Genomic DNA, 13,291 nt, shown 5'->3' on the forward strand with positions numbered 1-13,291 from the left:
AAAAAAAAAAAAATGGTTCGTAAGACCACCAAGTCCAGCACGCCGTTCGTGGCTTTGACTCCAAAGGACGTGGACTCGATTATGCTAGCCACGTCGAGCAGTGTCAAAGACAAGAAGGTGGATCCACGCAAAATCGTAGGCACCGTCCACATCAAGAAGTACTTGGCGGATGCGAAGATCAACGGCAAGATCGAAACGTGGATTTCCATCATCAAGAAGCTTAACGCTGTTCCTCTTGAGGGCGAGTCGCCCGAGGAGCTCTCCGCCGAAGAGGAGGAAGCCCTTGAGGAGTGCAAACGGTTGACGAAGGCGTACCTCTAAGACGGGGCTTCCGATTCTCTGAAGAAGAAGGTTGAGGGGTCAGAGGACCAGCTCAAGAGCCTCAAGGACGTGTCCTCGAGCATGAAGTTTAAGATCAGCCAATGGGCGTATGAGGCCGTCACCTATGTCGTGAACCTGATGGTCCGTGAGATCTTGATTTACACGTGCAACCAGTGCGCCTCGCAAAAGACAAAGCTCACGAAGGTATCCCACATTCCGTGGGAAGCTCTGCAAACCAAGCTGCTGGCCGGTTTGTACATGAACACGAAGGCCGTGTTTACGCAGCTGCACCCGAGCAGTGAATCTGAGACGCCCACTACTGCCAACAAGAGTGAGGAGGAGGAAGTGGTGGTGTCGGAAGAGGAGGTAGTAGGCAATGACGATGCTACCCCCGTGAAGACCCCCAAACCGCGGCTGGCACAGTTCATTTCCACCACCTTTAAGGAGATCGTCTCCCACGACGAGCGATTCCACGGTTTACTGCTCGGCCGAGAGGTCACCGCATTGATCAACGACGGTGCTTGACCGCTTCACTAACGTTATCAAGTCGTTGTTACAGACGGCCAACAGCAAGACAGTCAACAAGCGCCTCGCCATCATCGCCACAAAGATCCTGCTGCAGGATCACGTGCATAGCGTCGATGCTGACGTGACGGTTGTGCTCGACGTGCTTCAAGCTCGTCTAGACGAGCTTAAGAGCTCACCCGAACCGGAAGAAGACAACAGTGATGAAACGGATGAAACTCCATAAAATATTACTGATGGTACTGAAAATGTTCTACTAGTTCTCTGTGCCTGAATATGTGGATGTAGCTAGCTACGCAACCCCGAGTCTTTCTAGCTACCTTTTTCTTCCTTGCTTACAGACCTCGTTCAGTCAATGATCGAACACTTCACGAACATGTTTTTAAAACTTTTTTTGGTACGAAGACGAGAACGCGCATTTCGTTTGGATGAGTTCTCATTGACATTTTCAACAAAAATAAAAGTGGACATTCTCAGTGACCGCTTGTAATAAAGTTTTTCATGAAAACTCAGTGTGAGCGAAATGTATTCGTTTGCGCCACCACATTGCTCAAGCGCTAACGGTGTGTATGTGCGCGGTTACGCTGCTTTTGGTTTCACCGATGTCGGTGTTAGTCGGGATGTGTTGTCGGCGTTTTCACGCGATAAGTTCGATTTGTCACGAAGTGAACCGCTGCCTTGGGCTGCATTTGGGACAAATGGCTTGGCGGAAGCGTTCAAAACCTTTATTTTCTCGTCCGTCTCAATTGAAGTAGAGACTGCAACCTTCGGATCGACTTCGCTATGTGCTGTGTTCGCCACGGTAGGACTCTCAGTCTCGGAACTATCCGACTTGTTGTTCGCGTTCGCGTCGTCAGTTATCTTGCTTGATGAAGACTTCGAAGACGCAACAATATGTGATGTCGCGCCGTTCGCACCGACAGTCTTAGCGTTGGATGGGCGAGACTTTGTTCGTGCAGCTGAAGTGGCACTTCGAGACGTGTGAAGCTGCATTTTCACGTACAATCTTTGCAGCTGGTCACTCAAAGCCTCAATAATCGGTGTCTCGCCTTCAGCGGCCGATTTTCTCTGGCAAAACTTGAGCGCTGTTCCCATTTCTCCAGATATCTTACGAGTCGTCGCCCTTCCGAGCCGCATATTATCTCGATTCTCTGCCAGCAAGTAGTCATTGAATGTAGCGTTCCCTTGGTAACCCACATGGCCGGTCAGACTGTCATCAAGGAACTTCCACACTGCCGCACCTTTGATTCGGTTGGTCGCGGCTCTCGTGAAACACAAATTATCCAGCTCATTGGCTACCTCTTCCTTCACAAGTTCCGCCAGGTAGTCGACACCCTCTCCATAGCCCCGGGAAGGTATGAAGTGGAAGGTGTATGAGAAGCATTGCTTTTCGAGGATGTGGTCCATTTCGACGAACCCGCGGGTAGCCAAGTCGAGTCGGTCGCCATGGTACAAATCTCGACCTCTGTAGTACTTGACCACTTCGCCTTCCATGCTACTTCGTACATTTGAATCTCCAAACATGTTCGGCGAGTAGTAGTTCATGAATGGGTCGTGAGCTGAGCAGCAATAGGCATATCTGGGCTTGGCAGGGTTCGTGCATGGTCTGTTAGTATTGAGAATAGTTCCCTGGCAGAGCAGAGTACTTTTCGCAACCAACGGTTTGTGGGTCGAGCAGAAGCCGTCATGATCGATTCCCACTGTTTTCTGGCACCTCAAGCCAGTATTTTGGGCGATGGCGACGCACTGACGGCTTGTGATATTGCGGTGGAAGTTACAGTATCCAAACTCGTCAAGGTCCCATTTGATACGGCACTGGCGACCTGTTGAACGCGCAATGCCGCGGCATTGGACAGCGTCGGGCTTGTGAAACTTGCAGTAGCCTTGGAAATCGAGGCTGTCGTTGCGTCATGTTGACTAGAAGGTAGTTGTACAGAGGAACTGAACGCTGGATGGCGGGGCCAAAAGAGCCTCCGGGACCTGAGGAGCTGGTACTTGGAGAGAAGATAGCAGATTGGGAAGTGATGTCTGCTCTCTGCTTCTAGTGCCAGTTCCCTCATCGGTCCTACATGTATTATATATAGATCTAACATCGTCAACGTCTTATCTTTATACTTGGCCAGTGATAGCGAGCATAATGAGAAGGCAACTTCAACAGAGGCCCCACCTAACAGGACACGGCTTGCCATGCTTGGTCAAACCACGACACGATTCAAAGTTCGGTGCGTGCAACGGAGCCATACTCGAAGACTTCCAAGCGTAGAAGTGTCATTAAAAATAATGTTTTTATGGCGATTCTTAAATAAATCATAGCGACAAATTGGCCAATCAGCTGGCAGAATAGAATTCGTTCGGCGCCGTTGAAGTTCAAGATGATGCTCCACATGTGTTCCAACCAACGAGACCAACTGGATGTCAAGGGTTTGATAAGAGAACTCAAAAACAATGCGATTGGGAACTTCCGCCAAGTTCGCGCTATTGTGGCCACCATACGAAGCAGGAAGGGAAATGCCGAGCGATCGTGCGAGAAGAAGGAAGGCGGTGCAGCAAAAGCATTTGCAAAGCTGGACGCGGATTTTTCTGTAATTCCCATAAAGATTGGGCGACCCCGAAGGAAGTGCCTTGCGAAGGCAATAAGGTCGATAAAGAACCTTGCTATCGTCGCGTCACGATTCCTGATTACCCGTACTGCATGGTGCAGCACGATTCGCGCGTTATCTACTGCGATCCTAAAGAATTCCGACAGGCAAACCTTCGAGACCGAATGTTCGAACTGATCAGGACGCGTGACGGTGATCGTGATCCGTATAACGCAGGTCAGATGATAATGGACTCTGCGGCGTTTCACTTGGAGCACATTGGAGAGGCTCAAATCGCTGCCTTCATGTGCCAACTCAAGATATTTCAAGACACCGAAGAGCGAGACGACATCGTGGAGTTTTATCGCGATGAAGTCGTGAATGCGATGCCCAACTTGTGTATAACTTCGAAAGACACAAACAAGAAGAAGGGTAAGGCAACGACGAATGCGTTGGGAGAAATGATGATCTACTCGCTGAAAACGTATGATCAACCGGATGTGCGCGCTCTCGACGACATTTGCGCTACCGCGTTCAACGTTCCGATCGTGAAATCATTCAACGATCATCTGTGCGGAGAGAAATTGAGTCGTAAGTCTACTAAAGCGATCCGTCGCGAAACGGGGCAAGCGCTCCAACGGTGGAAAAACGCATTTCTCGATCATGGGGAAACTCCGATTTACGAGGAGTTTGGGCGGCAGACGCAAATGGTGTACACGGCCTTTGACCTTCACGTCGTTGATTGAGAGCTGCCAGACACTTGTGTCTCAAGACTTGGACCGGATTAGTAGGGTGGTGACTGCGCATGCAGTTACCGTGATATCCTACTGGATGCATATTTTTGATTTGTTGTTTGCAAGCGTACAAGCGCTGACAACAACTTGGTATCATCGTTCGTCGATGAGCCGTTGCATTTGACTGTCTTGCAAAGGCAGAAAAAAAGAGAAAACATTAGAAACAACAGAAAACACAAAAACAAAACAAATAAAACCTGGACTTGTACTGGGGAACAACTGCCTGCATTTCTTGCGCTATTGATCTCACTCCGTGCTTCTTCTTTAATCCACTCTTGAACAGCTCCAACATGTTATTCGGCGGGGCCCCGACAATGTCCACTCTTTTTTGTTGAAAATGCATAGTTGTGTCAATGAAAAAATCAGTCCGAACGGAATGAAAGGATTCACTTTGGACGTGTTCGATCATTGGCTGAACAATTTGTTGCAGTTGGTTGTACAAAAAAGTAATACAACAGATGATTGGCAAAAAAAAGAATTTTTTTTTTTCATTTCCTCACTTCAACCATGAAGCGCAAGAAACAAGAATACCGACTGTGTTGCTGTCAATGGCTGTTATGGTATGACTACGTCAACGCTGCGAGGAACGTGCTGGAACGGCTCAAGAGCGGGTTGAATGGGAAGCTCAGAGTGAAACGGCTGAAAGCGCGACGAGGTTTGCAAGCAAGGCAGAAAAAAAGGTAGCTAGAAATACTCGGGGTTACGTAGCTAGCTACATCCACATATTCAGGCATAGAGAGCGTAGTAGGACATTCTCACTGCCATCAGTATAAAAATATATCGAGCAAAATGGAGAAGAAGTTCGCACAAAGGATGCTGCCTAAGTGGCTTGGATCCGGCGTGTTTCGTGAGAAGTTGGACGAGAAACAACCGCCCGTGCTTCGCATTCGAATGATACTCATTGTTGGCTTTTACGACGCAGGACACTCTACTTCTGTTGTACTACAGTCGCCGACGTGGGGAAACGAATTAAACAGCTAGAGATGCGCCGGCCCGAGAGTGCGATGTTCCGCCCTTCTGCGGTCTGTCCTTTGTCTCAAGATAACGCGGACGACGAGAAGCTGCAGCAGTCATTCGCAGACGGCTATAACCGAAGCTTTGATAAGACATCTAAGATGTTCAACTCAAGACGTCCATGCACTCGTCGCAGTCCATCTTCGCGGCGGTCGTCTTGAAGGCAAGGCACACTCGCTTCAAAACCTACCAAGCTCGCAGAGATGCATTCATGGAGGAGAGGGTTTCACCAAACTCAAGAGTGCTGCGCCACATCGTGCACACAGACTTCGCTTTCCACGAACAAGCGCTTCCGCTGTGGCAAGAATACGTGGACTGTCACGTGAAGGAGACGCTGGAGCGATACGCATTTGCTTTACCGTCGACTGAAGAGCTGCCTCGTGAGGACATATCTTCTCCCTGTTCAAGCACAACGTACGCCATGCTGTGACTCGGAAAGCTACTAGTCGACTTCAAGGAAATCGAAGATAAAATTTTCACGGATACTGACATGGACGAACTCGTTTGCATTTGCAAAGCAATCGAACAGCATTGCAAATGAGCAAAAAAAACACAAACTTTTTTTTTTTACTTTTACAAAAATTGGTGTTTGCACGTGGGGCAGATATAAATGGCTTGACCGTTCCGCGAGACTTTCACCACGAGGACAATAGTTTCGGAGCATCCTTGCATCCAGGGCATTCCTTCTGCTTGAGCTCAATGATGCCGTCGGCGTGTGCATTGCGCAAATACGTTTGGTACTTGTGGACGGTATTACCTTCTTGAAGAACTTCATCGATCACCAGTGTGTCTCGATCCGAGAGCGGATATTCCTCGAAGCAGACCAGACATCGGTAGATCATGTCGAATTGCTTGACCACGGTCGTGATACATGGTTGCAGTTGTTTCGTGAGCAGAATCGCATGGTTGTTATCACTTGACAGACCAAGTCGAGTAAACATTTTATCATTCTATTTGATCGGATAATGACTGATGTTAGCTGTGAGTGTTGGTCAAGCAGGAGCATCAGATGCCTACGACCTACTGCCAAAATCCTTCTTGTGATTGCAGTGCGACTCGTACAGTATGATATGTTAGCGTGTTTACTGTTTGAGCAATGCGTCCAATGATATACAGGACTGCATAGATTACGCAGAACGGCGAAGGCATGTCTGGTGTTTGACCTGCCCCGAGCGCCAGACTTCCCGGAATTTGCCAACGGTTCTACAATATCCGTCTCGTTGTGCCCAGTCGGTAGTTAGGAAATGGTCGGCTTACTGCGGCAACAAGCTCACCTGTGCATTTGATGTAGGAGGCAGGAGGTAGATATTAATGATAATTTACTCCCAATTTTACTGCCGAAAAGCCACAACCGCCCCGCACAAAAACCCAGAGATTCGTGTAAAACGCGGCTTAATCTAACAGGTTTTCAGAATGTTATTTAACCTAAACATACATACTTTTAGAAATCTGGGCTGTAGTAACCGTTATTTGAAAAATTAAACTCAGTTTGGGCCAAATTTTGCTGTCAACTAAACTTAATCGCATCAAAGTTTGTGGATTATGTACAAAACATCACCATGTGGTCCACACATTCTTGTTTCTGCTGAAGTGTTGGCCACAGTCTGCCATTCATCGGCTGCAAGTATGCTCCGGTTCGCTCGGCCGCTGTCCAAGGCCACGCGAGTGTCTGCTACGCGCGTTCGATCGCATTACCCTTCTCTACAACTCCTGGCAGTGCCAACAGCGGTTCTTACCAGCTCTAACTCTGTCTACAAGCCAAGTTACGCCAATGTAACCCTCCGCGTACCCGTCCAACGTTCATTCTCCTCTACAGCAGTCGAGAAGGAAGTGCAGAGCGTGAAGTGGCCATCCGATTTAGCCAAGCGCGTACACCGGCGTATGCGCCATTTTCCACGTAATTACGAAGCCAAGGAGCTCGCAGTGGAAGCTGGTATGAACCAGACCGAATGGGCCATCGCCGCCGCCAGTTTCCGCAAATCCTTCCTCTCAGAGCCGTCCAAGTACTTCGAAGACCAAGAGGAACTCTTAGCCTTTGTTCGGGTACGCCAACACTATCCTTTATCTCTTTGTTACGCTCTAGAAGCCGAAATACTGATGGTTTACTGGTTATTAGGACCTGGACGACGTCAAGCGCCACAATTCCTTCATCTTCTACCCGTATTTTGTGGACTATGCCAAAAGCAATAGCTATTTACCCACAGACCAAGATAACGACAACGTACTGTCTCTCCAGCAGCTCACAGACTTGAGACTGCCACACGAAATGTATCCATATGCAACAGCAATGAAGAGGAAGATCATTTATCATGAAGGACCGACCAATAGTGGTAAGACCCACCAGGCTCTGGAGAGATTGAAGCAGGCAGGAGAAGACGGAGGCATCTACTGTGGTCCACTGCGTCTACTAGCGCTCGAGATCTTCGAGAGGATGAACGCAGACGGCCTGTACACGTCCCTAGTCACTGGACAGGAGAAGAAGCTCGTGCCTTACTCCACGCACGTGTCGTGTACAGTGGAGATGGCGAACATCAATCGGCCGTGGGATGTGGCGGTGATCGACGAGATCCAGTTGATCGGCGACCCGCAGCGAGGTTGGGCCTGGACCCGCGCTCTCTTCGGCCTTCAGGCAAAGGAGATCCACGTCTGTGGCTCGGGTGAAGCTGTGCATCTGGTCAAGAAGTTCGCAGAGACTACAGGCGACGACTTTGAGCTGCGTTCGTACGAGCGTCGATCGCCGTTGGAGATCGCTCCGAAGCACTTGGGATCATACAGTCACATCCGATCAGGCGACTGTGTCGTGGCCTTCTCACGTCGTGATATCTTCCAGATTAAGCGGGATATCGAAATTAAAACCGGTCAGAAATGCTGCATCATCTACGGCCAACTCCCGCCAGAGACGCGGTCGCAACAGGCTCGACTTTTCAACGACCGGAACAATGATTTTAACATCTTGGTGGCTTCGGATGCCGTCGGAATGGGACTCAATCTCAACATCAGACGCGTAGTGTTCGCCACGGTCAAGAAATACTCAGGTAGCAGCGGTGGGATGATCGATATCCCGCCTTCCCTGGCTAAACAGATCGCTGGACGGGCAGGTCGATACGGAAGCGACTTTGCATCAGGTGAGGCGACGTGTCTGCTGGAAGAAGACTTGGGATACCTCAAGGAATCGTACGACGAAGTGCCGACGCCACTGACGTCGGCAGGCCTCTTTCCGTCCTCGGAACAGATGGAAGAGTTCGCGAAGCAGTTGCCAGGAATTACAGATCTGGCCGATCTAGTGGACAAGTACGTCATGTTGGCGCGTCTGGATGGTGACTACTTTATGTGTAACCATCAGGATATGAAGGATGCGGCCACGTTGTTACGCGATACGGAGCTTACTCTGTCGGACCGGTTTACGTTCTGTATGTCGCCTGTGAGTCTGCGTAACCCTCTGGCTCGTAAGGTGTTTCTAGAGTACGCGCGTGCCCACTCGTTGGGTCAAAGTGTCAAGCTGGATATCTATTTGCCAAAGTATGCCCCTCGCACAGCCGAAGCTCTGGGAGACGTGGAGATTAAGGCCAAGATCATTGATCTGTACTTGTGGCTGTCCTTCCGATTCGAGGACACGTTCGTGGAGAAAGATTTGGCGTTGGAACTGAAGACAAAAGTGCTGGAGTTGGTGGAACAAGGGCTCGTGAATACCACGTACAACCGAGAAGAGAAGAAGACGCGGTGGTCCAGTGGCGCGGCTAATGGGCGACGTTCTGCTCCACGAGGTCAGTTTGATGTGGATCGTTTTCGAAAGCACATGAAGGACGGCAGTACGCGAGGCAATAGAAAGAACTGGAGGAATGACAACTCCAATCGTCAGGAGCAAGAGCCGGCCTCTGAGCGTGAGAATATCCAGAGTGACGTGGCTAAGGGCTCCGAAAAGGACAGTGGTGAGACCGCTGGAGGCAAGAAGTCGTGGCTTTCACAGGTTTTTGGCAGCTAAGAAGAAGAACGAGGGAAGATAGAGGCATTTGTATCTAGAGTATTTTCTTAGAATCGAGATGATCTTTGCAGTATGATTTGGGTAAAGCCTCTGATTTTTGGATGGCATTATCGTAATATCTCAGATTATACCCAGCAGTACGGCAACAAGTATCTTCAGCTGCTGCCACGGAACACATTGCTCATTCAGCATCGTAGTGTACGAGACACGCGCTGGATCAACTTCTTTTCCCAACGTGGATACAAGTATGACGATATCACCGGGAAGACTTGTAAATTGCACACTATTGTTACTGAGAGAAAGTAGTTGCATGAACAGCACGTGTTCGACACTAGAGTGGAATTTAATGGCCACCTTATATACTTGTTTGGTACATTTTATCCAAGATGGTTTTTCTAACGTCAAACCGCTCACGGACGAGATAAGCAAAGAGTAAGATTCAAGATAAAACAGTCGGGCGTTCACACTGTCATTCTGAGTCGCTAATATAGTCCAATTGTTGTCACGACGATGTAGCCCGAATGTTTGCATCGCTCATGGCAGTAGCACACTCTGAAGCGCTCACTGTGGCTGCTCCGAAGGCATGACCGAGGGTGCTACAGCTTTGGGGTATTCCATTTCAGCGTGCTCGATGAAAATAGCATGCTCGCGAATCATGGCAGCGAGCACTTCGTGGCGCGTCACCATTCCGCGTTGTGCTTCAACTTCGCGTAGTTGGCGTTCGACTCGGGCACTCAACAGGAGGTCGTCGTTGATTGGAGTTCCTGCAGCGATTGCTGGAGCGGCTGCATGCAGCAGGCGTTGGCGAGCGACAGTGTCGGCCACGGGCGCAAGCGCGAGGTAGGTCTTGGAGTACATCGAAATCGTGGGTGTCACGTGGATAGTATGAAAGAATACTGAACAAGAAATCTGGGACAAGACGACATATCCTCCTCGCAGATAGAACAATTAGGATGTCGAATTTGAATGTGCTATCTATTTGTATAAAGCGCTTCGCTTTAAGTGCAAAATGGTGGGTTATGTTTCGTTTATCTACCTTACGTAGTGCGTGCAACTGGTGCTTCGTATAGGTTTCCTAGACTGTCCAAAAATCCTAAACAATTCTAATTGTAATTTTACAATAGTCATCTGCGCTCGCACGCAGCCAAAGCAAACCCGCGCGGTTCATGGAGGCGCGCCCAGCGCTGAGCTCCTTAGCGAGCCGCGCAATGCACATGACAGGTGATAGATTTGATTTTAGGGTAATTATTAAGTTTAGGAGAGAAAACCCAACACTCGCAATCATTGCCAACGACGCGAGTTAATAACTCTAAAAAAAAGAGGCATGGAAGTCTATCAAATTTCTTAAGCATCCAACGTCTAGGCTGAGGAGTGAAAGCGTGAGAGCTGCTCTTTCAGCGGGCCTAGCCGCCGAAGACAACCAGCTCTCCACCGCATTTTTATTCTCATGTCCGGTCATACAAAAAAGCCTTTCGAATGTATGGTGCGACGGATGTAGCTCAGCATAGGGTCATATATTTTTTCGTTTGGGAATTGACATCGCTCTGACACTGAATTTTCAAAACGGTTTAAAAATGTATGCTAAATCCACAACGCACATGCTGTAATGGTATTGCGCTTGGCCTTGACGACCCAAGATGAGAGTATTTAGCGCACCGTGACTTGTGATTCACGAGTCTGGCAGAGGCAATTTTGGTGTACTAGGATGTGAGTGAGTTAAATTGTGGGTGTGAGGCTGTCCATACAGCTCTTCTAGCAGTCCTCCATGGCTAAATCGCCGTTGCGTTGTGTTCTCTAAAGAAGAGCTCTGGTCATGGCCATGATATAAACAAAGGAGTTGCTGGTAGGTTCGTTGTTGCTCTACGAACTTTGAACGTCCGTAGGGGATACACTGTACCAAAAGAGATTGACTGCAGCACGGAGTGTGTTTCGACAAACGACGCAAGAAAAAAAAACTGTGCCTTGAAGAAATTAACTATTCGGTGAATCAGCAAGAGTGTTTGATATCATCACGTTGGAGTTGCAGCTGCATAATGCGCCCAGGGTATCGATATGAACCGCTACGTGAGTAGCTATGGAGTGGAGTGAGGAGATGTGACAAGGAAGAACGCAGGCACGACACCTACATATTTTCGCCACACCGGGGTGATTTATTAGATGTTGACGAGCACTCTGAAGTCGCCGACAAAGACATTAACGTCGTCCCCGACATCGCTTCCTGGCACTTGTAGAACGTAGTGGCCTTCAACGTTAAATATCCCTTTGAGCAACAGAGATGGCAAAAGTGAGGGAAAATCTGTACGGTCAGTGTATTTTTGGGGTGCTAACCGATATCCACAGTTCACTATTATTTCGAACTTGAGTGTATTTACCAGAACGTTGTATTGAAGACCTTTGGTAGATGATTTGTAGCATCTACTACAAGTAAACTCTATCAAAATGGCAGCCTCGAGTCCTCTAGCGGGTCACACCTACTACTGGATAATCGACGCTCTGATGTTCTCGCGGTTGCGCCTGAATCTAGCCATATGCTCTTTGCCTTTCCTCACCTTTCTAGCTTCCTTCCAGCCTTCGGTGAGCGGGATCTGCTTCTTCAGCCATTTCCCGAAATTGTTCCAGGTCCGCTCTTCTTCAACCTTCGCACCCGTCCCAATTCGACGTAGAAGTCTTCCGCCATCAGCGTTGATAGCTTCGACCATCTCTGGCGCTTCATTCTGGATCCTGACCCTAGGATTCGTGGCCGTGGGGAGTGCAAAGCCGCTAGCGTGGAGGGTGGTGGCAATAACCAACGTGAAAATGTAGGCGAGGCGCATTTTTGCTGTTGGTTCTTGAATTCCTTGGTAGAGAATTCGGAGGGCTGGGAAGGGGTACAGTAGCGAGCAATACGAACTGCGAGGCAAAATGCTGAATGAGTTTTGCCCCGCTTGCTAAATCCAGCATCCGAATAGCGCTTGCGTCTGTCTGCACGTATATGCATTCATATCCGATTAATTTCATCGATTACTTTAATTATAGTGAGTTCTACTAAAAATTGGACAGGACGGTTCTTTGAATGAATCTCCCCCAAATCGCCCAGCCAGCATATCTTTAAGATTTCCAGATGTCTGAATGTTTGGTACAGAAGTAAGCTTATCGGGGTTCTTATATCCTGTCATATCTGCTGATTAGGAGTTGACAAAATAATAGTGTTTTGTATCCAGCTATTTTGTGTTCCTCTGAATGTGTATAAAACGTGCCCCGTCTAACTCCTACTCACAGATTATCTGCCAGGCAGTTAATCGTTGCGTTGTAGACTGTCGCGAAGTCGAGAGTTTTGGATGCTTCATTTGCAGATGTGTTTGTTCTAATGCGAATTCTACAGTGTTCGTTTGGTGGGCTGGAATAAACTGAGAAACAATTGTACTTCAAGTAGTTATTGTCTTTTTTTTAATTGCCGAAGAGAAGACAAATAGAGCGAGTTGATAGTAAAATCTACGGATCATGGTACCCAAGGTTACCATGAACCTGAAGCATTATGGTATTCGATCGGTTATTAATAACTCCGTACTATTAATAACAGGGGATCACAGTACATTACAGAGCACAATCCTATGGTCGAATTTCCTGCGTCAACATTAGTCTATCACATCCGGAGATATGGGTCTGGATATTCATGCAACGTACAAGTGTATTGCTTCAATGAAGTATGTGAGCCTTGTCGCCTCTATTAACCAGGTTTATCCTGGTATAGCAGTACGAAGTGCTGCAGAGAAGCTTGCAGGGGATTAATTCGTTATTTTTCGAATTTTCTCTTGAATTTTTTTTCAAAAACGTCCGTCACGCTTGCATTGTTTGTTCAGTGTATTCATTTTTCGCCACTACTGGCTGCGAATTACTTTAATTATAGTGAGTTCTTCTAAAAATTGGACAGGACGGTTCTTTGAATGAATCTCCCCCAAATCTCCTCAGCCAGCATATCTTTAAGATTTCCAGATGTCTGAATGAGCAAGTGAGATATGAAGGTGTGTGGCAGTTGGCAGACCGCCATTCCATCTGTAAGATTTCTAGATGTCTGAATATTTGGTACAGAAGTCCTC

General features: G+C 48.1%; 10 protein-coding genes across 10 annotated transcripts; 6 read left to right on the forward strand and 4 right to left on the reverse strand.

The window, feature by feature from the left end:
- Window positions 1–12: 12 nt before the first annotated feature.
- Window positions 13–321, forward strand: PPTG_04422 (hypothetical protein; the record flags this gene model as incomplete). The annotated part of the gene is made up of 1 exon (XM_008896666.1): window positions 13–321. One exon carries the CDS (start codon window positions 13–15, stop codon window positions 319–321), a length of 309 nt encoding a protein of 102 aa, XP_008894914.1.
- An 81-nt stretch (window positions 322–402) lies between these two features.
- On the forward strand, window positions 403–1,072 carry PPTG_04423 (hypothetical protein; the record flags this gene model as incomplete). The annotated part of the gene is made up of 2 exons (XM_008896667.1): window positions 403–816; window positions 881–1,072. The coding sequence occupies 2 exons, from the start codon at window positions 403–405 to the stop codon at window positions 1,070–1,072; spliced, it is 606 nt and encodes a 201-aa protein (XP_008894915.1).
- Window positions 1,073–1,119: 47 nt separating this feature from the next.
- PPTG_21384 (hypothetical protein) lies at window positions 1,120–2,539 on the reverse strand. Its single transcript, XM_008897394.1, has one exon. The coding sequence runs from the start codon at window positions 2,389–2,391 to the stop codon at window positions 1,426–1,428; it is 966 nt and encodes a 321-aa protein (XP_008895642.1). The 5' UTR covers window positions 2,392–2,539; the 3' UTR covers window positions 1,120–1,425.
- A 752-nt stretch (window positions 2,540–3,291) lies between these two features.
- Window positions 3,292–4,171, forward strand: PPTG_04425 (hypothetical protein; the record flags this gene model as incomplete). The annotated part of the gene is made up of 2 exons (XM_008896668.1): window positions 3,292–3,367; window positions 3,444–4,171. The coding sequence occupies 2 exons, from the start codon at window positions 3,292–3,294 to the stop codon at window positions 4,169–4,171; spliced, it is 804 nt and encodes a 267-aa protein (XP_008894916.1).
- A 515-nt stretch (window positions 4,172–4,686) lies between these two features.
- Window positions 4,687–5,394, forward strand: PPTG_21385 (hypothetical protein; the record flags this gene model as incomplete). Its single annotated transcript, XM_008897395.1, has 2 exons — window positions 4,687–5,073; window positions 5,142–5,394. The coding sequence occupies exons 1-2, from the start codon at window positions 5,009–5,011 to the stop codon at window positions 5,392–5,394; spliced, it is 318 nt and encodes a 105-aa protein (XP_008895643.1). The 5' UTR covers window positions 4,687–5,008.
- A 50-nt stretch (window positions 5,395–5,444) lies between these two features.
- On the forward strand, window positions 5,445–5,757 carry PPTG_21386 (hypothetical protein; the record flags this gene model as incomplete). Its single annotated transcript, XM_008897396.1, has 1 exon — window positions 5,445–5,757. The coding sequence occupies one exon, from the start codon at window positions 5,445–5,447 to the stop codon at window positions 5,661–5,663; it is 219 nt and encodes a 72-aa protein (XP_008895644.1). The 3' UTR covers window positions 5,664–5,757.
- Window positions 5,758–5,817: 60 nt separating this feature from the next.
- Window positions 5,818–6,174, reverse strand: PPTG_04426 (hypothetical protein; the record flags this gene model as incomplete). The annotated part of the gene is made up of 1 exon (XM_008896669.1): window positions 5,818–6,174. One exon carries the CDS (start codon window positions 6,172–6,174, stop codon window positions 5,869–5,871), a length of 306 nt encoding a protein of 101 aa, XP_008894917.1. The 3' UTR covers window positions 5,818–5,868.
- Window positions 6,175–6,817: 643 nt separating this feature from the next.
- On the forward strand, window positions 6,818–9,348 carry PPTG_04427 (hypothetical protein). Its single transcript, XM_008896670.1, has 2 exons — window positions 6,818–7,276; window positions 7,350–9,348. The coding sequence occupies exons 1-2, from the start codon at window positions 6,860–6,862 to the stop codon at window positions 9,213–9,215; spliced, it is 2,283 nt and encodes a 760-aa protein (XP_008894918.1). The 5' UTR covers window positions 6,818–6,859; the 3' UTR covers window positions 9,216–9,348.
- Window positions 9,349–9,472: 124 nt separating this feature from the next.
- PPTG_04428 (hypothetical protein) lies at window positions 9,473–10,137 on the reverse strand. Its single transcript, XM_008896671.1, has one exon. It carries the CDS (start codon window positions 10,071–10,073, stop codon window positions 9,777–9,779), a length of 297 nt encoding a protein of 98 aa, XP_008894919.1. The 5' UTR covers window positions 10,074–10,137; the 3' UTR covers window positions 9,473–9,776.
- Window positions 10,138–11,689: 1,552 nt separating this feature from the next.
- PPTG_04429 (hypothetical protein) lies at window positions 11,690–12,028 on the reverse strand (the record flags this gene model as incomplete). The annotated part of the gene is made up of 1 exon (XM_008896672.1): window positions 11,690–12,028. One exon carries the CDS (start codon window positions 12,026–12,028, stop codon window positions 11,690–11,692), a length of 339 nt encoding a protein of 112 aa, XP_008894920.1.
- Window positions 12,029–13,291: the final 1,263 nt, after the last annotated feature.

Source organism: Phytophthora parasitica (genome assembly GCF_000247585.1).
Source record: "Phytophthora parasitica INRA-310 unplaced genomic scaffold supercont2.5, whole genome shotgun sequence".
Lineage (NCBI taxonomy): Eukaryota > Oomycota > Peronosporomycetes > Peronosporales > Peronosporaceae > Phytophthora > Phytophthora nicotianae.